This window comes from Vollenhovia emeryi, unplaced genomic scaffold, assembly GCF_000949405.1.
Source record: "Vollenhovia emeryi isolate VEMERY1.0 unplaced genomic scaffold, V.emery_V1.0 DF939126.1, whole genome shotgun sequence".
NCBI lineage: Eukaryota > Metazoa > Arthropoda > Insecta > Hymenoptera > Formicidae > Vollenhovia > Vollenhovia emeryi.
Window position 1 is genome coordinate 3,982,007 of NW_011967240.1, and position 22,153 is coordinate 4,004,159.

The 22,153-nt window shown below is 42.5% G+C and overlaps 2 protein-coding genes and 1 long non-coding RNA gene across 3 annotated transcripts in view; 1 reads left to right on the forward strand and 2 right to left on the reverse strand.

Moving 5' to 3' along the window:
- Window positions 1–22,153, forward strand: part of LOC105569102 (sodium-coupled monocarboxylate transporter 2) — a 212,058-nt gene that overhangs the window by 16,353 nt on the left and 173,552 nt on the right. The gene's annotated exons all lie outside the window — the stretch shown is intronic.
- Window positions 480–1,700, reverse strand: LOC105569104. The gene is made up of 2 exons (XR_001009476.1): window positions 876–1,700; window positions 480–795 (listed from the first exon to the last, which is right to left on the reverse strand). It is a non-coding gene; the product is annotated as an uncharacterized LOC105569104 (long non-coding RNA).
- On the reverse strand, window positions 21,010–22,071 carry LOC105569103 (alpha-2C adrenergic receptor-like). Its single transcript, XM_012025291.1, has one exon. It carries the CDS (start codon window positions 21,935–21,937, stop codon window positions 21,248–21,250), a length of 690 nt encoding a protein of 229 aa, XP_011880681.1. The 5' UTR covers window positions 21,938–22,071; the 3' UTR covers window positions 21,010–21,247.

A 22,153-nucleotide genomic window follows, 5' to 3' on the forward strand; every position in this document is an offset into this window, starting at 1 on the left:
CCTATATTTTAATCGGGTATGGCAACGTGATTTAATTTTTAACGTGAAATATCTTAATAACGAGTTTCGAATTAATATTTGTCGAGGTAAAATTAAAGGAAGCTAAAAGTTTGTCACCTGTTCACATAGCTGAGATTTAATCTATTGAACTAAATTGAAGTTTTAATCAGCGGTGTATGAGAAGTTATTAATATTTCGATACTGAAGAAATATTCTGCTTGATGGACGACCGTCGTTCCGCTTAATGTGAATTCTATATAGTAATCATCATTTTATTTTAGCTGTATAATCAGCTACTTATTCTTATCGGCAATCAGCAATTTTCCTTTCTCACGCGAAAGAAGGTTACGTAAGCATCACCTTGTTTCAATGTCACTTCCTTGATAGAAGCTCGAATTCGATATACGTAAAGTGATAGCGTTTGGCGAAGTGAAATTTTATTCATCGTCAAAAGTAATAGATCATCGAATCGATAGAAATTGAAAGCTGATGCAATAGTTATTTTATTCAGTGGGACAAGTAAACAGCCTACACGGGATATATTATTATTTAGGTTGCTAGTAATAAGTTGAGCGATTGCTCAACGAGAATATCACAATAACTAAAAAGGTGCATTATACATGTATGCTCCGCGTCCTCTCGCCGGAAATTGTATCTCTCTGCTCGTACAAAAATAGTGCTGTCTGCGACAGTAAATCTGTAAGTTTCTGTAACTTGACGTTGCTGGATACAATCGAGTTTATCACATCATATTTCCGTCTGTGTAATTTTTTTCGATAACTTGGTATGTCTCCTCTGCAACGTAGCGTAGCTTAATATAGCCGGATTTATCGCATTATATTTGCGCCTGTAATTTTTTTTCGATAACTTGGTACCTTCTTTCTTGGCAACGTCTTTCAAACTCGTAACGTGAAGTTGTGCCTCAACACGTTTCACGCCGTAATCGTAACACTTGATGTCCACTGCTTATATGAAAGTCCAAACCTGAGAAACGTTGTCCAGTAGTGACATTAATTAAACATCGTTAGCATATACGGTAACTCGTTCGATAAAGGGTTGTAATAGACTCAGATAGAAGGTGTAGCGCACCGACATCACGTAACCTGCGGACCTCCTTTTATTCAATTACGTCTACAATCGCGCCGTGCTAGTATAATAACCGCTTCGCGGATGTTTGATATTATGCTTTCATTATTGTTGCGAGGGAACTCGCTTATAAGACTTTTTGTTTGCGCAGAAATTATGAGACAGCCAAGCAAATTATCGTACTCGTGTATACAGCACCACTACGTTTTATTTGTTTTTAATTGGACTTTAATGAATGACACATGTATAATCGCCGATGTAATTACTCGCGTTCGTTGCGTAGTTTATGCTTACGTAAATAGTGAAAAATCTTTATGTCAACAACAAGCAAGCGTGTACGATTATAACGATATTATTGGCAGTTAATATATGTATATCGCAAAATAATACAATTGTGCGATTCGATTATTCCATTTATCCATCAGCCGTAGTCGAATTCGCCGTCTCTGCGCATGACGTTAGTTGCGTCAATAACTCATACGTCAATGTAACGAAGGACCACAGGTAATAAGTAATTTTCTCAAGTGACATGAATAATTACTGTCCGTTATCCAATCATGCGTAAACAGTGTCGCCTTTTATTGGACAACTTGGTCATGTCGCGTTATCTCACGAGTGTTTTTTATTTGGTCTGACTAATAGTCAAATCGATCTAGAAACTGTTGACGGACCATTTTCCTCTACCTAATTGACATCTCCACCTAACTCACGACTCGAGGTATATCATTAAAAAAAACTATAAACGTCATATCTTATTCATTACTTTCTGTTGAAAAATGTTTCATGTTGAGTAATTAATTTTCGGTTCAATTGACAATACAAGTCCGTCGTCGATACAAGTTGTCCCACGGCAAAGATTAATGCCGACGTCTTAACGTGCGGTATAATGATGAAGAATTGTATTTTTTTCATACACTCATTAATTTCAAAGTTTGCACCGTGACTAATCAATTTATTACACAATTTTTCCAAGTTTAGACATCTCCATAATATAAAAGTATTGTTTCTCTAAGGAAACAATGTACACGCTGCACAATTACTAATAATTGTCCAATACTCGTAATTGCATTGAATTCTCATTGAACTTGCAATATTGCAGTTACATGTGACTTCCCGAATGATTCGACATGAAAGATTTAGGACGCCATCCCGAGCCTTATACGTTTCTTGAGATATTCTATTTTCTTTCGCCCGCGACATATATACTTCCATTTTCTTCTGTCCTTGACAAGGATTCGCCTGTCAGACAGGGTTATTCCGATCAAGGACACCCGTTGCTCACGCAATATATACAGAACGGTGTAATTCACTCGCTCGCTCGCTCGCCGTGCTTGAAATTTCTTTTCCCCGTTGAACGAAAAAGACATTTGTTGAACGGGAAAGGTCAAGTTGTTACGTAGAGATATGGCGATGAAGATAGATCTAGTCTATCGATTGTAGTGAGCGCCGAAATCTCTTGGACTTTTGCACCGAACTTCAAACTATAAAGATGGTGAAGATTACACTGTAAAAATTGTGCTTTCTAGGACGTATTATTTTTCGCAAATGCAATCACATTATACAAAAAAGTGTAAAATAAGCATTTTGAAAATTTAAATCTTGTTACATAATACGACTTTTGTCTGAAGTCTATAAAAGAATTTAGTTTTAGAAGAGTCGGTTTCATTACTTTCCAAATTCAATAGCAACGACGTTCAAACTTAAAATAACCAATTCTCAAAGTAACATTACACTGTTTATATATATAAATTTCTTACGATTCAGCGAGGAATTCTTGAGCGACGTGAAAGGACGCGCGCATGCGATCGCACCGAAATCTCTTGGATTTTTGCACTGAACTCCAAACTATAAAGATGGTGAATTACACTGTGAAAATAGTGCTTTTTAGGACGTATTATTTTTCGCAAATGCAATGACATTATACAAAAAAAGTGTAAAATAAGCATTTTGAAAATTTAAATCTTGTTACATAATACGACTTTTGTCTGAAGTCTATAAAAGAATTTAGTTTTAGAAGAGTCGGTTTCATTACTTTCCAAATTCAATAGCAACGACGTTCAAACTTAAAATAACCAATTCTCAAAGCAACATTACACTGTTTATATATATAAATTTCTTACGATTCAGCGAGGAATTCTTGAGCGACGTGAAAGGACGCGCGCATGCGATCGCACCGAAATCTCTTGGATATTTTTGCACTGAACTCCAAACTATAAAGATGGTGAATTACACTGTGGAAATAGTGCATTTTAGGACGTATTATTTTTCGCAAATGCAATGACATTATACAAAAAAAGTGTAAAATAAGCATTTTGAAAATTTAAATCTTGTTACATAATACGACTTTTGTCTGAAGTCTATAAAAGAATTTAGTTTTAGAAGAGTCGGTTTCATTACTTTCCAAATTCAATAGCAACGACGTTCAAACTTAAAATAACCAATTCTCAAAGTAACATTACACTGTTTATATATATAAATTTCTTACGATTCAGCGAGGAATTCTTGAGCAATGTGAAAGGACGCGCGCATGTGATCGCACATGAGATACCAGCGGCGACAAATCAAAGTTACGGGCGGAATGGCTGCTCCACTACGCCGTTACCCGAGAGAGGATGTTTCCGTAAATCGAGAATACGAACTTTCGACGACGAACTGCAGACCGAAGGTGCTGCACAAAAGAAACGATGAAGAATCGAAGGAAAAGAGATGTAGAGTGAGCGAGCGAGTGAGAAAAAGAGAGACGGGGTGGTGAGGGGGGGGGGGGTGGAGGGAGGAAGAAAGAGATGGAAATCGGGGATGACTGAGTGAATAAAACACCGTGTGGAACGTCAACAATGGGCGTGTTCGAGTACTCAGGGGACGTTGAGATTGGATTAAAACTCAAAATCGAGTTGTCTTCTCTTCTCCTGTGCTCGCTCTCAAATTTACTTTGTGAACTTTCCATATTCCCGACTCATCGCGATACGTTCCGTTCGCGTCTATTCGCGGCAAGAGGAATGACGCCTTTATTTTCTTCCGAACGGACATCGGAAGTTGTCGAAAGACAACGACGGAAGACATCGATGGACTTTGGAGTCTACGAAGTGTAATCCTATTCTCTTTGCATCTTCGGTGCCGGTCAAATGACCGCGGTGGCGATCAGAATCCCTTTGATGGAATTTTCAAGTCGAATAGGATTCTCCTTTACTTACGTACTTGATCACGGCACGCCGAGAACTTGCAACGAGTAAAGTTCGTCCGGGAGTTGCCGTCCAACGACGAGAAACAGTAAGACAATATCCGCCGTTAGATGGAAAGATGCTTTACATCCCTTCTTATTAGACGCGACCTTTTACAATGACAGAAATTAAATTCGATTCCGATTGCGCAACAAGGGACATTTACCTTACCTTTCCTGCTGCGATTTAATAATAGAGATTCCCGAGCGCTAGAAATTTTAAAGGGGATGCTTAGGAACTCCGTAAATAAAATTCTAAAATTAACTCTCGATTTATATATCATTTGAATTTTGTCCTTTTTACGCTAAAGACTTGTTCGACCAAGAATACCGCGACACTATGCAAGGATTTTTATACCTTGGTCTTTACTTTCCAAAATTAACGCACAGTAATTAACGTACAGTGACGATAATTGTGAACGATTACTAAAGATACACTTACCAATTTTGCTATAATTCGCCACATACGTAACATGTCGCGCGGATTATCATCTGCCTGTGGTCTTCGTTATGTTGTAACTCGCTCGATTAACATTTCAAACGCCATATGATCGCAAATCGCATACCAAATGATGAATGTGAAATAGTCATGAGCGAACGTAATTAGAATTTCTCTCGCAGTCACGTGACCAGATTTCAAACTGATGTAACGTTAGTTGTAAACGAGCGATCTCTTGCGTATTTAAATTGACTATTCCCGATTTCACACTTGAGCTCCATCCGGTGAGCAAAGCCCAATTCTCTCGATTGCCATCGCCGCCAACTATTGACAATTGATATTGATTAATTACAATCTCGACGACAACAGCGCTCCGTCTTCGTTCTTTTGGACGTGTTTGCGTCATGCACAATGCAATCGCGCGGTATAGCTAGAACCCCATTGATCGGAAGTGCATATCGTCGAAACGAGAACTCAGCATTCATACCCTGAGTTATTATGATGTAGGCGACATTATGCCTCGCGCACGGTGAGTTATGTGTAAGGAGTAGCGCAAGAATGACTTGTCATACGTCTCCCCCCCCCCCTCCTATTACGATATACTCAACTCGAGTTTTGATGAATATAATATGTAAGAAACGTTCTTGCACAGGACTCGGTCTTCCACAAATTCGGCAAATAAATAAATTTACACGCAACGAAGTAATAACGTGTTTCTAATACCGCGAAGAATCAGATTATTTCATACATTTTAATTTCTATTACTTTTTGTCTTACGGATTGACAGGATTTAATTTTGCAAGACTTTAATAACGTAAGGTTTTAAATTAAAATCTTTTTATTATATGGAACTAAGATTGCTTTATTTTATTTTTAATTTAGACACACACGCACACATACACACACTCTCTTTTTCTTTCTCTCGCAATGGCGTTCGTGTTTGTAGCAAATGAAGAAAATGCGCACTACAAGTTCTGCGCAAATGATTGATTGAACAATGTTGAAACTGATTCCTTAGAATATGACGATGTTCGGTCATATCGTTGAGTCGATTGGAACACGATCGCGCGCACGTACACACGGACGCGAGTTTTTCAATTAGTTTATCTCGTACCGAGCAGTTTCAAAGACAATTTAATGCACTGTCAAAGCAACTGGTTGCGCCAAATTGAAATGCGCAATCGAGACGTATCCCATAGGAAATTGAGAGAAACGTACAAGGAAGTATTCCCCCACGGGCATACTATGCGTAACGACTCCCTGTTACTCCACTTTAGAAACGAGAAAAATTTTGAATATCCATTTTTATCTGACCGTTAAGGATTACAACGCGAGAATTCCATATTAACGGATGGGAAATACCGCGCGGAGAAGGGAGGGACGGGGGGAGAATACTGATAATTTGTCGTCGTGTTTTCATTGCACATAATTATCGGACTTAGGAAGTTTCGCCAGTTGGAAACTTCGTTAGAAGATCTTTACCGTAAGGAGCTTTGCGTAAGCTTTTATAAATCCCCCTGCATTAAATATAATCGGTTATCGACGAAATGGATTAGAGCGCCCAGTGGTCGCGGCGAATCGATAAATTTCTTTCGACAATGAGAATAGTTCCGTAATTAAATAATTTACTTACCTTTCGGCGGACGCACCACTTGACTCCATTTTCTTCTTACGGATCGTAATTTCTCCACAACAAGAACAGCCGTGGCAATTAGGGGACCTCGGGAGTAAGCAGGCCGGTAAAGAATAAGACGGTTGCGAGTTCTTTTTATCTTTCTTTTTTATAAAATCAAGTCATAGCGTACTGATAGATTTTTAATGTCAGTATACATAGTTTACTCTTGTTTCTTGATCTTCGATAGCATACCCGCTCATAATAGCCGCTCGATCCATCTCGGATATTCAATAGTCACGTCGAGATCGATCGATCGACCCGCCTTTGGTGCACTGTTGAGAACATGCGACTTGAGCACAAGGTACGGCGAACGTAGATCAGTAAAGCTATTCGGCCATTCTCGCATCTTGCGCATCTTCTCACCGCTGAAATACTTTGATTACCCGCCTTTCTCTCCCCTCCCCTTCTTCCCCCTCTCATTCCGACACTCTCACCTATCACTCGTACGCATACATGCACGCATACATATACATTTTACATGCTCGTCTCTCGCCTTATTTTCTCTCCCCTTTTTTTTTTCTTCCTCCATCCGTTCACTTTAAGCGTTTAATAAGGAAGAGTACGGATACTCGCTCGGAGAGAGAAGTGTATTGTGTGTTAAAAAAAAATAATTTATTTCATTTAACGTAACGGTCATCCTCAGCCGCATTTCCATCGATTTAACGTCGTATAACATTATTACGCAGTATTACAACGATTCCGCCTCTTCTCGTTGGTCGATTTGTTCCACCTTTTTTATGATTTTTTCCTTTTAATATGTAACGAACTTATACGAGTAGTAGAATATACACGCCTTAATACGGTCGATTTATTAAATAGAAAAATTATTATCGCTATTGCGGACCTGCGTGTGCTATGGATATTTATATCGTACAAAGCATATATCTTTCTCCCTCGTTTGTATGTCTTCTCTTACTTCACTTACAACACCTCTCCCATTTTCTCCAATTTTTCTCACTCGCATTTTGCGATTACTTCTTCCCGTAATTCCCTTTCGATCGTTCCCCCGTTTCGATAATATTTATATTCGCGTATAGCACGCGAGAGAGACTCGGATCATCTTCGGATACCGCGCGAGTATAGTTTTCCATCTGTCGCGAGAAGAGCGAACGGATCGAGCAACCCATGCAAATCAGTCTTTCGCGACAATCCAAATGTTTCACTTCATTCTCACTGTTTCCGGACCTGAGCTCATTCGTCATGACGTTCTCGTCGCATCGCCCGCAATGTACCGTGGCGTATTCATTACGTACAAAATTTTTTTTTTACTATATATAACCCATAAATAATAATAAAGAGATAGCCGCTAAGATAAACGCTGGCACTTTTTATGACTTTTGTCACGCGTTTACCATTAAATTTTAACTACGTTAGCTTTTATGAGCAGACCGTCGTAAAAATTTATGTGACGCGTGGAGGGTGTACTTTTTTTTCCCTGGTTCATTATTCGTCGTTTTTCCATGCGAGGAGAAAAAAGCATTTTCCATATCGTCCGAGCTTCTTCGAATGTGTACACATCATACTCTGATCGTACGATTGTACGATTTTACGATTTTTCGATCACGGGCGCATAATCTCGACTGCCTTGCGGCTCGTGCTGCGCGTTGCATCGTGGACGCTTTCGCGAAAATATCTCATAAACTCGGATTGTAAAAGGCCACTCTCGAGCGGCCGAACTTTTGTAGTGAAAGATGCGCGAGTCTTTTACTACAAATGAGAACGAGAGGAGACGGTTGAAAAGTTGCGCGGAAATGGTTTATCGTCCAAGTGGATAAAAGCTTTAATGCGTTACTATCGCGAGGATTTCGCGCAAATTTCTTGACGGCGCAAATTGGTCCTCCGATCGCTCCCAGGCACAATTAAGTCCATTGTGTAAGACGGAACTTGTTTCGTTTCCAATAAATAAGTCTGTACCAGCGGTAATAAACACGTTTAAGGAGAAATGGGAACGCAAAAGGAATGAAAATTCTATTTATTTTCATAACAATTTAAGTTGCGTCGCATTTCCCGATTTATCATCTTCCTTTATGTCAGGAAAAGAGAGCATTCCTTCGCAATCGCCCCTTTCATGTTACTGTACATATTTTACCTCGATCGTTATTTGCGTCAGCAGTTATGTATAAGCACATTTTTCTCAAATACATTGTATAAAACGTTGCATGCAAATTTTTATCGCGAGTTTACAAAAGCGTATACGCGTATACGCTTTCCTTTCCAATAATAAGCAATTTTTGTAAAAAAAAATAAGAGAATTTATTCGCCGGCCAAATTGCTGTTAAATAGAGAGTACATTTAATTATAAATATCGGGATTTCGATAAATTGTTGCTTGTTCCGCGATACATCAACCAATTCATGGCCGCGATACAAATTACTGGACCTGGTTCCCCTCGTTCGTTAGGTGAAAATGCGGCGAGAACGGCGAACGGCTCCGTCCGTTTTTTCCTTCTCTCTGTTTACTAATTACGCTTCACAGTACGCCCGTGTGTCCGTAACTAGTCGGCCGAATATATAGACACAGACGAGTACACGCCGAGGAAGGAATGGAAGACTTTTATAGATCAAATTTTACGTAAAATGAATTCCACGCCTGTGCATCGAGAGAAATGGCGTATTTATTTCGAAATGGAGCGTTATCATTATACATATTTTATATATATTTCGGCGCACGTACGCATCGGTCTCGTACGGTGTATGTCCATTTCTTTATTCCAGTGATTTACATGTATGCACCGTAAAAAATGATACAATTGCGCACGACGAAAAACGGAACGGAATGTCAATGGTGCTCTTAAACATATTTTGTGCGCGCGCGTGCGTGCGTGCGTGTGTGTGTGTGTGTGTGTGCGTGTGTGCATATCTGTTTCTAAAATTATTTACGACCACCGTTATGATTGTTAAGCGGACGCGCAACGTTTCTGGATGAAACAAAGTGTCTTGTTATTGTTGATTTTCTTTCCGCCGTTCGTAATATTCGTTCGTAATTTTTCCGACGAGACTAAAGGGATCCGGAGATGACCGTGCGGTAAAAAAATGACTTTTTTTTCGTGCGTAGGATAACATATGCATGCGGTTTGAAAAGCAGCGGTGCGTATCCCCTTCGATACAGCCTCGTCACATGCACGTTCGTTCCTCTCGTTTCGCGAACGATGTAAATGAACTACGAACGAAGATAGAGTAGCTTTTTTTTCAGTGCACGCTGGTCCAGGTGTACGCGCGTCGAATAACGCCCAGTATCATCTCGCTGACAACTCGGAATGGGATAGACCGTAATTCCCGTGTGTATAGACTTTTTAATTTAATTTTACCCGGGGAAACAACAGGAAAAAAATGTGAAATATATATATAAACATATCTCTACTTCTCTGAAACCGACAGTTTTACGGAAGATTCTGCATTTCGATATATTTTCGCGTTTTTGCCCAATGTCATTTTCGCATTAGTAAAGCAGCGACTTTTTTTTACACATTTATCTCTCTATCAAGTCCATAATGAACGAGAGTATCGCGCGGTGAAAACTTAATTGCGCGCTGCCTTGTTTTGACTATTACGTGGCAATAAATTGATTATTGTAATGAAACAAAAAGTGGTTATTGCATGTAGTGGGTTTACATGTGTACACGCGCACGACACGAAGCGGAAAACTTTTACAGCTTTTACTGCGTAAATTTTGCTAAACGGAATCCCATTATTCCGTTGTGTTAGCGGCTTTAAATTTGATTTGAATCTTCTGCGTGATTTCGACGGCGTTGTAAACTGGGTCTCGCGGCGTAATACAAAACGATACGAAATAATTTTATATATGCTGCTATCAGAAAAATCAGTACGCATGTGTCGCATAAATTACAGCACGTTGGGATCCGCATATTAATACTTTCAAAATTCACGGTTTTCTACGCGCGATTATGTATTTCAAAATTATATCGTAATTTTTGAAGATAATCAGCTTAACTTAGCTCTGCGTGTCATCATTAATTCGCAAAAATCTCACGATTTAAAACAAATGTCGCGGATAGTTTTTGTTTCTCACAAAGAGCGTAGTTTTGGATAGAGTTCCTGCAAGTAGATTTATGCCAATGTAACGGTCGCCATTTTTCGTTAAACAGCGTACAAGGAGCGGCAAACTTTAAGTACTTATCGTAACTATTATATAAAATGTCACTGCAATCTAAGATGAAACAAAGTTATTCTATTTTCACTTTAATAAACGTGATAAGTTAACGTGGAAAAACAGAAGATGAAAATAGATTACAAATACGAAAAGTATAAAAGAATAAATTAAAAAATTTTCAAGTTATCAATTTTAACCTGAGATGACAGTATAACTATTGAAGCCGTGGTATAATTTAATACACAAGTTACATTTTTTAAAGTTAATAGCGAAAATAATAAAAGTTATTAGGTAAACTATACTTTTAACAACAAGGGAAGGAGGAAGGCAAGAATTTCTACAGTAAACTTGGCAAATATGGTTTGCTTTAATACAAAAAAAAACCTTCCTGAAGTATAACCTCATGTCTACCCTAATCCAATTAGGACAATTAGAGAGAGCGATGACAACAGTGTAAGCAGAAAAGACGAAATACTGATTTAATATCATGCTGACTTGGGGACTGAGCACAAAGCAAGGTAATAGCTTACGACGAAGACGCAAGCGCAAACGTAGATAGCGCACAAGCTTTGGCGTAAAAGTAACGTCATATGTAATTGGAGGTAAGTACGACATACGCCGAAGCTTGTGCGCTATCTACGTTTACGCTTGCGCCTTTGTCGTAAGCTACTACGTTGCTTTGTGCTCTGACCCTTATGCGTCGATGCGATAACCACATAACATATATGCATATAATGATTAGCTGCGCTAAGCTGCATCGGGACGGAAGTTTAACGGAAAATGGCGGGGCCAGTCACAATCGGGAAACGATATTGGTATAAGTCTACTTACAGGAACTCTAGTTTTGGAAGCTTAATGATAATGCGAGATCTTTAGAAGTGTGTATCGCAAGTAAAATGGTGCAGGTATTTAACTGAACGAAGGTGTCGAGAGAGAGAGAAGCGTACACCGAATTGTTATTATTTATGCATAGTTGCGCTCGTGACGTTTACAGCGCGTGCAGGGTAATACATTTTCGGGGCACACTCGAAGGAATGTTAATGAACGTAGTGCCGACAAACGATAAAGAGGCTTTCGGAAACCTTTGTCAGGTTCCTACACCTCGTTAACCCGCGATGGCATGTATGCGATGCGTGTCATGTTTGAATGGTGATGAATCGCAAAGGCAAGGGAAAAATCGGGAAAAGGTAAGGCATACCTTTTTGCCGTGTTATATACAAGTTGGAGGAGCGCGTGATTGCAGAAGAGGGACTTGAGAGGAGAATGCTCGGATAGATGTTACTTCGTGTTGCGCAATGATTTTTCTTTCCTTGATTGTTCAAGCATTATATTTGTTTGTTGTCGGAATACTTAGTAGGTACTTGGTAGATTTTTGTCGGCGTTTACGTTTACGGCGAATCCGCACACGGATACGCCGGATCCTGGATCACGCGACGATCGTGGATCGAGAACTCGGAGGTCTCGCGCGAAGTGCGACGAGTATCGGCGACATCGATCGATAAGTAAAGTGATCAGCTTTTCTTCCTCGATACAAGAAATCAAGTGGGATTTTATTTGGTTGCTACACCGTTGACATTAATTCGATTAAGTGATGGAAAATTCAACGTATTTTTCTATAGTAATAAATTGATCATCCGAAAGGGGGCGGGGGGCCAGTTTTAAATATAAAATATGAATCGTACGAAAAGCAATTTTACAAATTTTCTATATCTATGCTCCCATGTTTGTTTCGAGTGTTTTAGGTATTGAAAAAAATACTTATGTTCAGCATTGTTAATTTTTCTGAAACTATTATTGTATTAATTAAGCGAATGAGACTGACCGCTTTACTTACTAACCAACGGTTTAATCCTGAAATACTTTGGAAGTCTTTATTCGAATAGACCTATCACTGCTGAAACAAAAAATTCAATAGGTCGACACTGAAATGCGACTACTGAGGGTCGAAGGTTTGACGAAGATTTCTCACACTATCTTGAGAAAATGAGAAAGTAAGCTCGAGAATATTAGAACTGCAACAATCAATCGTACACCGCTGTTTTGTAAGAAAAGGCTAGAAAAATTGTTTGAAATGCTACTCTTCAAATATAATAAATATTGAAATATTCGTTAGAAACAACTATGACGTTACCATAGCAATAGCAAGAGCGTCTTTTAGACTTACACTATCTTTCGTGGTGCTTTAGCGTTTGTCACGTCGACTGTCGCGGCAGGTCTCTAGCAACCGTATTATTAGTAACTGCTGTCGCGCGGTGGAATCGTTGTAACGTCGAGATTGACTAAAGACGAACGTATCGCTGAAAAATACACGCTACAATCGGCGATAGATTAATGCTCGTGAATATCGATACTCGTCAGACGCTCATACCGCGATCGTCACCTCGTTACGAAAGGTGACCTGTAATAAGCTACGGTGACGCAAAGCGCGACTCCTTCTGCGTGTACACAGCGTTTCTGACCTCGAAAGCGTGTTCAGTCCTCCAAGCTCGATTGTACTTGAGGCTCGGCTAGCAACAGCACACCACACCACGCGGAGCCGGATCCGCAAACGAAAACGACCATAAATCATTAATAAGGTCTGCCATTTTGCAACGTTTGAACATATTCGTTAGAGCCCGCGCCGCGCGTGTTTTCTTTGCGTATGCGTATTTCGTTGCAGAGGCGCAAGTTTATCATGCACGCTGGCTGCTTATTGCGACTCGCATCGCTTGCTTTTCCACTCGATGATAGATATCGTGCCGTTCCCCGCGCATGTTTTGCCACGTGTAACTAGCGTCGTCCAGCCGCGACAATCGTACGAACTTTTTCTTCTCATTCTCTACCCGGGTACATAATCGCGTTGTATATCAGTCACGTCGCACGATCGGTGCGATCTGTATCGCGCGACGCCGAATCTGTAACACGCGTTGCAATCTGCAAAGACAACGGTCGGGGAAAAACCGATGAGAGAAATACGTATTGTGCGGCGCGAGCTTAACAAACTGCCTCTAAAAAGAAGAGCTTGGATCTTTCACAGTCAAACCGTGCAATTAGACCCGAGATCTACTCTTCTTTTTTTTTTAAATGCGCTGTAGAATGCTGTCACTCAAAAACCTGAATTTTCATGTGTCAAAACGTAAAATTCCTCGCACTCTGGATTATTCATTGTTACTTTTACCGTAGCACAGAATTCTATAAATAATTGAAAAAAATAGAGCATCGCATATATGTGCGTGCGTGTACAAATAAAAAAGACAGGAAAACGGATATGCGATGTTAAGTTTCGAGGAAAGCAGACGGCCTGAGGACTGATTTATACGAATTTATATATAGCTGAATATGAATGTCCGGCAATTTGGAGGAGCCAGGAACGCTAAACGTGCTCTCGAAGTCTCAGTTGTTTCACACACTTCACGGGCTACATTCCGACATTCGCCGCCAGCGCTGAAGGCGTACAGCGCGCTCGGCGCACAGAGTTTCAGTTCCGGCGGTAAATATCGAGACGCGGCCTTCGAATTCATTTTCTCTGCACCGACCTAGCATTGAATTTTGTAACGCGCGGTCGCTATTGTCTCTATAGAACTCCCATTAAATGGACTGTCGTAATATTCGATCTTTTTAAAATTGGGAAATCGATACCTGCAATAATATCTAAGCCCTATGTCAGAAGTCGCCCGCGGGTCGGAGCGAATCTTCTCCATGTTTCCCCTCGGCTCTACTCGCGCTAAACATGGAGAGTTAGCTGGCAGCCCGGCATTAGTGTCTATTTACATAGTAAAACGTCTCTCATAAATAGCGCTATTAATTATATTCATAATTTTTTGCTTTTATCTCTGCTGTAACATTATACTCTCATTCTCTATATAACAGATAATCAACGCTATTAGACAATAGGACTTTTGCATCGACAATAGTGAGTACTAACAATGATGATAGTAACTGCAATATGATGATAATAGTTTTAATGATATAATATCGACAATAATAGTATATAGTTTAGTCTTCAATATATATATATTATGTATATATAATCTCGTAATATATATATATGTATATATATATATATAGATTCTCCCGATTATAATAATACAAGTTTCATAATATCTCTATATAGTCGTTCGTACGTACGCGCACGCGTGCGCGCGTGTGTATGTGTGTGTGTGTGTTATATACATATAATATACGCTTTTATAATTAATAATTTACGGTAATCGAGATAGCGTAAATTTCTACATTCTCTCACCTGTTATTTTCTCTCAAATCGTGACATGCACACATACACACACACGCACACACACACACTCTCTCTCTCTCTCTCTCGTCCATGCCGGTTTCACGTAGCGTCGTTCTCAATCCCATTGCACACTTTGAAAGCGTTTTAGTGATATCACAGTGATTTCATTGCTCCAATATCATCGATAGAGTAAAGGTCCGCCGGCGACTCTGGCGCGCGAATTCGTCGTAATGCACCCGCATGGTAATCGCCCGCTGCGGATCTGAGTCGTCCAACGAGCGCATAAATCCGGCGAGGCGATGACGGGAACATAAATCTCGGTTGACACAAACGACCCCCTTCGTAACGAGCACGGGCAACATTTAAAAAGGTACGGTGAAATACGAGCTAAAATTATCCCGTAATGCACGTGTATATAACAGATTTATGTTAATCCAATATGCAAAATTGACGCAACGACCATTTATTTCGATTTAATTAATCTGCCAGATAATACATTATTCTTTTTCATTAGTTCCATCTGATATTAATCGCGATTTATAAGTAATTGTAGCTTTAATTGTGGAATGCGGGCAGTTCATGTTTTTTTTCCTTTGCTACGAAACACATTTAATGATCCCCATTCCGTGGCAATCGTCACGGTTAATAGGCTAATTCTTATACAATACATTATGAAGTTCCCTCGTCTCCCCGCGCGTTGACAAAACTGACAAATGAACGCGATAACATTTTCCCCGAGAACAATTTCAAGCGCGCGTCTATTAATATCGGATACGCGTAATCCACTTGACAAGTCGCGACTATTGTAATTGAAAACTGTTAGGAAATAATTTTGAATGCGTTTGGTCTACGCGAGCGAACAATACGCGCTCTTTCCTCTTCCGGGTGACATTTCTCATTATTCCGCAATGAATCGACTGTCGTTGCGTACAACTGCAGCGAAACGAATTTTCTTCACACTCGAATAATCCGGAGCGTCGTCTCTCATTTGTACGCGCGTACGTGTAGTCCCCCCCCCGGTTCACATAACTATAAAAATTCCTTCATAAAGTCGATGCGGTTCGCTTCTCCCGAAAATTTGGAAATTCGTGCCAAATACAGAGAAACGATTGGGGAGCGCGCGTGCGCGCGTGGCCTCGATCGCAAGATAAAAACGCCGTTTTATCGCGGTGGCAATAAATCGCGCGGGGGCGCGCATCATGACGGCGCTCTAAGGCCGCGCGTTTCAGCTGGGCGGAAATGCTTAATCCGCAGAGGGAGATCGGGCAAATGAAGTCTGAGCCACGAGATTTGTGTTCCCGGGGAAAAAACGATCGCGCGCAGCCCGTTCACCGTTCGCCGGTGTCTACGCTTCCCATCGCCCGGTCCCTTCTCATTCTTCCGCGAAGAATAAACTTTCCCCGTCCCCCGCCGAGTCACTCGCAACTGGAACGGACGGGCTCGAAGTCGGCAAACTGGCGCGGGCCGGCATTAATTCTTTTCCCCTCCTCCGGGGAAAATCCAGGGCGATCTCACCGCCTGGTTTGCCCCACAAGTTGACGTGCGATCGCGGGAGGAACGTGACGACGAACCTGACGCGACGCGAGGACCGTCGCCGTCGGCGCGTATGGAAATAACAGATAGAATCGATCGTTGCGATCCCTACTTTGATTAGTAATATCTAATTAATCGTTAGGATATTAATAATAGTAATAACAGAGTAATATACACGTGTGTACAATGTATGTCGATTTCAAGTTGCGTCCGCGTTGCGCGCCATATTTAGAGTCAGACTGCGCGCGGGTGTAATCGAAATGATGGTAGGAATTAGATGCGTAAATCGTTGCGATCGTTATGGCTCCGACGCGGATTACCGTAGCTTAATTTCGAATCTGTACATTACACTGCTTAGAGAACATCGTTTACGTAAAGTAGGTAACTGACACACATAGAGATTTTCCGAAAGACTTGTTTGCAAAAAACTTGTCACCACGCCTAAGGCGATTGGTGTTACACGTATTAATTGATGACAATTGGTAAACGGCTATAATTCTTACACACGACTTACGCTTACATCTTAATGATTTTGCGCTACTCCATCGCACGGCCATTTTATGTTTTACTCGCTAATGCCTTACGTGTTTCAAATCATTTATGATATTATCTCACTCGTATAGCTCATTCAAATCGGCGTGTCTATATTCGTATCTCGCTCTCGATTCCTTCTATCGATATAATCAACGGAGTCAACTGTATAATTATAGTATAATTCAATAATCGTCTCCGCCCCTCCGGGACCCGCGGGGACTAAAATATTTTACGTCAAATATTTTTACTTTTCACTCAATTATTCCTCGGAATTGTTACTAATTGTTCATATCAGAAGATTTTATCCCTAAACATATGTATGGCGTTTGTTTATTAAGGGAAAGTCGCAAATTATACGAGCACACGGATGTAAAATAATAATTTCACTTTTAAATTATGGCTAATAGTAGAAAAAGGAACTAACCGTGCATAAAATTGCTAATGGAACTTTACAAGTGAAATGAAATGACCGAAAAAGTGTGCATGTTCGGTAGAAATAACGTAGTCCGGTGAAAGTAGTTTAAGATACGTCTTGCGTGAGATAAACGTGCAAATTTCTCTATTGAACAACCGATCTCGCACATGCGTGATATTAAATCGGAAAGGAGGGGGGGGGGGTTTGTCCCGAGTTTGATTCTGACTTTTTGTAGCCGCGTGGCATAAATGGAAATTGAAAAGTTTTTATTTGAGCAATGAGAAAATAAAACAATGAGAGAAAAACAAACATTAAATTACAGCGGTAGCCAGCAGAAACTGTTTTCGTCGAGCAAAATGTAATGCATGTATGAATCGTGGATACAACCCAATCAGCCGATTTAAAAAATAAATATTTTCGCTTCCCTCCGGGGGCAGCGGTCGTTACGAATATTAAGGTTGAAGAACTTATGTGCCCTTTTCGACGGGAGGAAGGTGTCGGGCAGTGACGCGGCCACGTTTAAATTCCCAACTAATGCACGTGACTTGACATGATCCCGTCCACATATTTGTCGTATAGCGGGTCTGACGCAAATAACCGCGGCCGGGTCCAACGACCGCGGCATTCGTGCAATCGATTTCCATAGTGTGGAAACACGCGTCTTTCCTCCCCCGTAATTTTCTTCTCTCTCTCTTCGGTGAAAAGAAAGGCGAGGCACGCGCCCTCTTATCGACCCCGGCTATGTTAATAATCTATCGAACGAGCGCCACGGTCTTATCAACGAATTCGATATTGGCTCCCTCGTATCCGTCATCCGTCGTCACTCGCTATTCCTTCGAATTACCCTTTTCTCATCAGCCACTTCGACTGCCATCTCATTACGGGATCAGGCAAAAAAAGAGCAAGGAGAAGTAATAAAAAAAGAGCAATAACGAGAGAGAGAGAGAGAGAGTGCAAAAAGATGCAAATAGACCACAAAGGTTATAAACAAAATAGGCTTGTACGACCAAATTATACAACAGAAATAGAATATAATAACCTAGGACCGTTCAACTATAGCTAGCAAATAAAGGTGGGATCAAAAATGGATAAGAAAGTTGCAAATTCTGAACAGTGCGAGCAACATTTCCGAGTGAGTTAAAGTTGATAACAGTTAAGAGAGATCCTGAAGGGAACTCGACTCTTGGAAAATTAAACGGGAAGGTAAGAAGGGAGGTGATAGAGAGCGAGACGCGAGATGTGTGTACACGTATATACGCGCGCGCGTTCATAGGCAGGCACTCTTAAACATCACGGAACCAGACGCGCGAGATGCGTTTATCGATTTATCGTTGTGGTGTATTGCGCGTCACGTACGTGCGTGAGCGCGTACATTTCCGCTAATGTACACGCTGTATCGGGCATATAAGATTTATGATGCTGGAGCTTATCGTTTCTCTCTCTCTCTCTCTCTCTCTCACTCGCTCGTTCGTTCGCTCGCTCGCTCGCTCGCTCGCCAAAGCGAAGACGTGAGATCGACGAGGAAGAGTGAGCTGACACGTCGTCTCTTTGGAAATTTCGGAAGAGGAAAATCCCGGAATCTCACGCCGAGATCTCCCTCGAGGAGTCGTTTGGAAAACGCGCGCTGCAAAGATCTCGGTCGGTGGGGAGCTCGATATGGAACGAAATGAGGAATATTGTTATCCGGTTGTGTTTCCGCAAAATAGCGAGCGCCAGGTGCGCGAGACATCGTTCTCTCCTCTGTATCCCGCGGCGTCCCTTTTCCGCGTGTGATCATTTCGCGAGAGGATCTCTCCTCGCACTGTGACGCGTATGGAGCATCTGGTTCGCTGGCAGGCACGGGATTTCCGTCTTACGGAAATAATATCTCTGTCTTAGGTGGCGGTCCCACTAATTGGCGGAATTCTATTCTGCACCCTTTGAGAATTAACCGGCCGCATTCGATCATTCCGCCGTTCGTTGTACCACTTTTCCATTATTGTTACACAGTTAAGTATAAAATACATCCAGCGTGTGTCGAGCAAACGTAACTCAAGTATGATTAAGCGCTGGTCAGAGTCTTTGTTGACGACGGGGAATAAATTTGAGTAATGGAATACCGGTGTGCGTGTGCGTGTGCGTGTGCGTACGCGTGTGTGTGCGCGCGTGTGTGCGTGTGTGTGGGTGTGTGTGTACGGTTCGTTTTATTTTTATCTAGATTTGCGTTTAATTTTGGACCCTGCGACGCAAAGTGATTATTCATCGCATAGTGGACAGTGCGCGTACGTTGGCGCACACGTGTGCGCGCACACCCCACGCATACCTACGGACAACGTATGATTGAAGACACAATTTAATCTGCGATTGATCGCTTCGCGCCGATTTATTCTCTCTCGAACGCCGATATCTTCTTGGAACGAACGATCGTTTTCAGCGAACGAAAGATTGATTATTGCTGTACAGTTAGGCTGCGACAGAGGAACCCGTTTGTAAAATACAACTTGTACGCCTCTCACATTCGCTCGCGCACGGAAGGAACTACATGGACACACTATACACGCACACACACACACACACGCGCACCAGCACGCAACCATACACCCAGCACGTACGTGACAGAATTGTTAAATCCTATACATACGTTAAAAGTTAACATCGAAGACTCACAATTAGAACTCCGGACGTTTAAAGGGGCCGTCTCGGGCCCACGCGACGCGCGAATATCTAATTAGTAGGAAACGCATCATATATCCTCGTTTATTTGTCAGTAGATCCGCCGACGATCTTCAACGCTGGTTGGTGTTGACGCGGCCCGATACGCATCGGCCACAGGGTTCTCCTTCCTCCCTCGATCGCGTCCGTTATCTTCCGGCGCAATTATCACGCGCGCGATCGCACGATCGAGCACTCTCCTACCGCGCTAGTCGCATCGTGCTTGGATAGCGCGCGCGCTATGAAATCTGCAAACTGCCCGGCTATTTTTCCCACGACGAGACTGAGTGTATTTGCGTGCCGCGTGCACGCCGCGTGCACGCCGCGCCGCAACTTTGGATTGTCATGCCTTTCATAAACGTGACCAAGAGATTAGGCACGGAATTAGTGACCCCCGTATCAGCCGCATCTCTAGCCTTTTGCGGAACAAGAGTGGCTAATGAAATAAAAGTGCGCGCGAGGATGGAGGAAGGAGCGATATGCTGCCTCTTGGTCTTGGAAGCGATTTGCTTTCTACGGTGCGTCGTAAATTGGAGAGTGGTAATTCGCGCGCGGTGAATTACGTTCCCTTGGCCAGCCAAGTGTACTCTCTCTCTCTTCGTTGATCTGTCGTATGCAGCGTGTACAGAGTCCGTGTGAGTTGTGTAAAGGTGGTAGAATTCCGTCAAGGGGCCGGGGGGGGGGGCTCGTTTAACGGATCTCTCTCTAATGAAAAGATGTTGCCTGAGTGAAATCTCTCGCGCTCTGCCTCGATCGTTTAGCGATGTGGGGGGGGAAAAAAAGTTTCTCGGCATTTCTTAAAAAGTTCTTCTCCGGTCAGTTCCTGATCGCGATACGTCTCGCGCTTTCGGGGGGGTAAAGTTGTACGTTGATTCGACAGTCGCAAAAGAGTCGGTTTGTTGGAAGAGATGACAACAATCCCGAAGGAATACATGAACTCGGAGACGTGTTTCGTCTCGTCTCGTCTCCCATTCTGCGCACGTGCGATCCCGCAGTTTCCCCAGTGTGCTCGTTTCATATTCCGAAAAAATCAGCTGGAAAACTTTTTTCGATCTGAAACACCAACTTCTCGCCCCGTCTCGTCGCAAACTCCTCGCGCATTTCCGATTCCATCTTTCGCAAATGTTTCCGCGGCGTTGTAAAATTCCACATTGTAAAATCCCTCCCTCCTATGATTAAAGTTTTCTCCCGTGGATCACGCGAGGAAACAGATCGGATGGCGCGCGATGCGATCGAGAAAACGTACCTCGGAGTACCATCGGTATTCGCATACCCGAGGACGGAAAGTGTAATTATCGCTAGCGTCCCTCTTGGTCGACGCTATACTGTATTGCTCATTTAAACAATATTCGGCGAAAAGCGCGGCGGAAGTCCTTGTTGAAGACCGTGTAAATGAAGGGATTCAGCGCCGAGTTGGTGTAGCCGAGCCAGAAGGCGATTACGAAGGCCTGCGAGGGTATATCGAAATCGGGAAAGAGAGGCTTGACGATGTAAAGGACGAAGAAGGGCAGCCAGCAGGCGATAAAGCTGCCCATTATGAAGCCCAGTATCATCGTGGCACGCTTCTCCTTCTTCCTCGCCAGCCTCCTCTTCTCCCGCTCCGGATCGCGCGGCTTCATCTTGCCGTCGCCGCCGCTGCCGCTGCCGCCGGACTCGTCCTTGCCCGCGTGTCGCCCCGCGTCGCCGTGCTCCCTCTTCAACTTACCTACGTGCTTGCGGCCGAAGATCGGCTGGCACAGTCGCAGCTTAAGTGGCTTCACCACCGCGCACCTCGACACCACGCCGCTGTCCGACGACGAGGGGTCGAACTCGGACACCATGTCGACGTCGATGCCAACGCTGGGCGCCCGGCATCGCGCTGGCACACTCTGCCCACCTGACTGCCCGTCCCCGTTCACCGACAGGCTCGCCTTTAAGCTGCTCTTTTGCGCCGGCATCGGTATACTCACCTGCGACAAAACCCGTAACATGCGTTCAACAGTTCGCTCTTTCGTGTCGTCTGTTTCTTTACAGTCGCTGGGCATCGATCTACAATCTCAATTCTTCAATGTCGCCAGCGGTAACTAACGAATTTATCGCGAAAAATATTACCTCAGCCAGGGCTCGAACCCGGACCTCCCCTACACTCTAGGCGGGCGTCTCACAAATTCGACCGCCGAGGCATATTGCGACAAATATTATCATACGCCTCGGTGGTCGAATTTGTGAGACGCCCGCCTAGAGTGTAGGGCAGGTCCGGG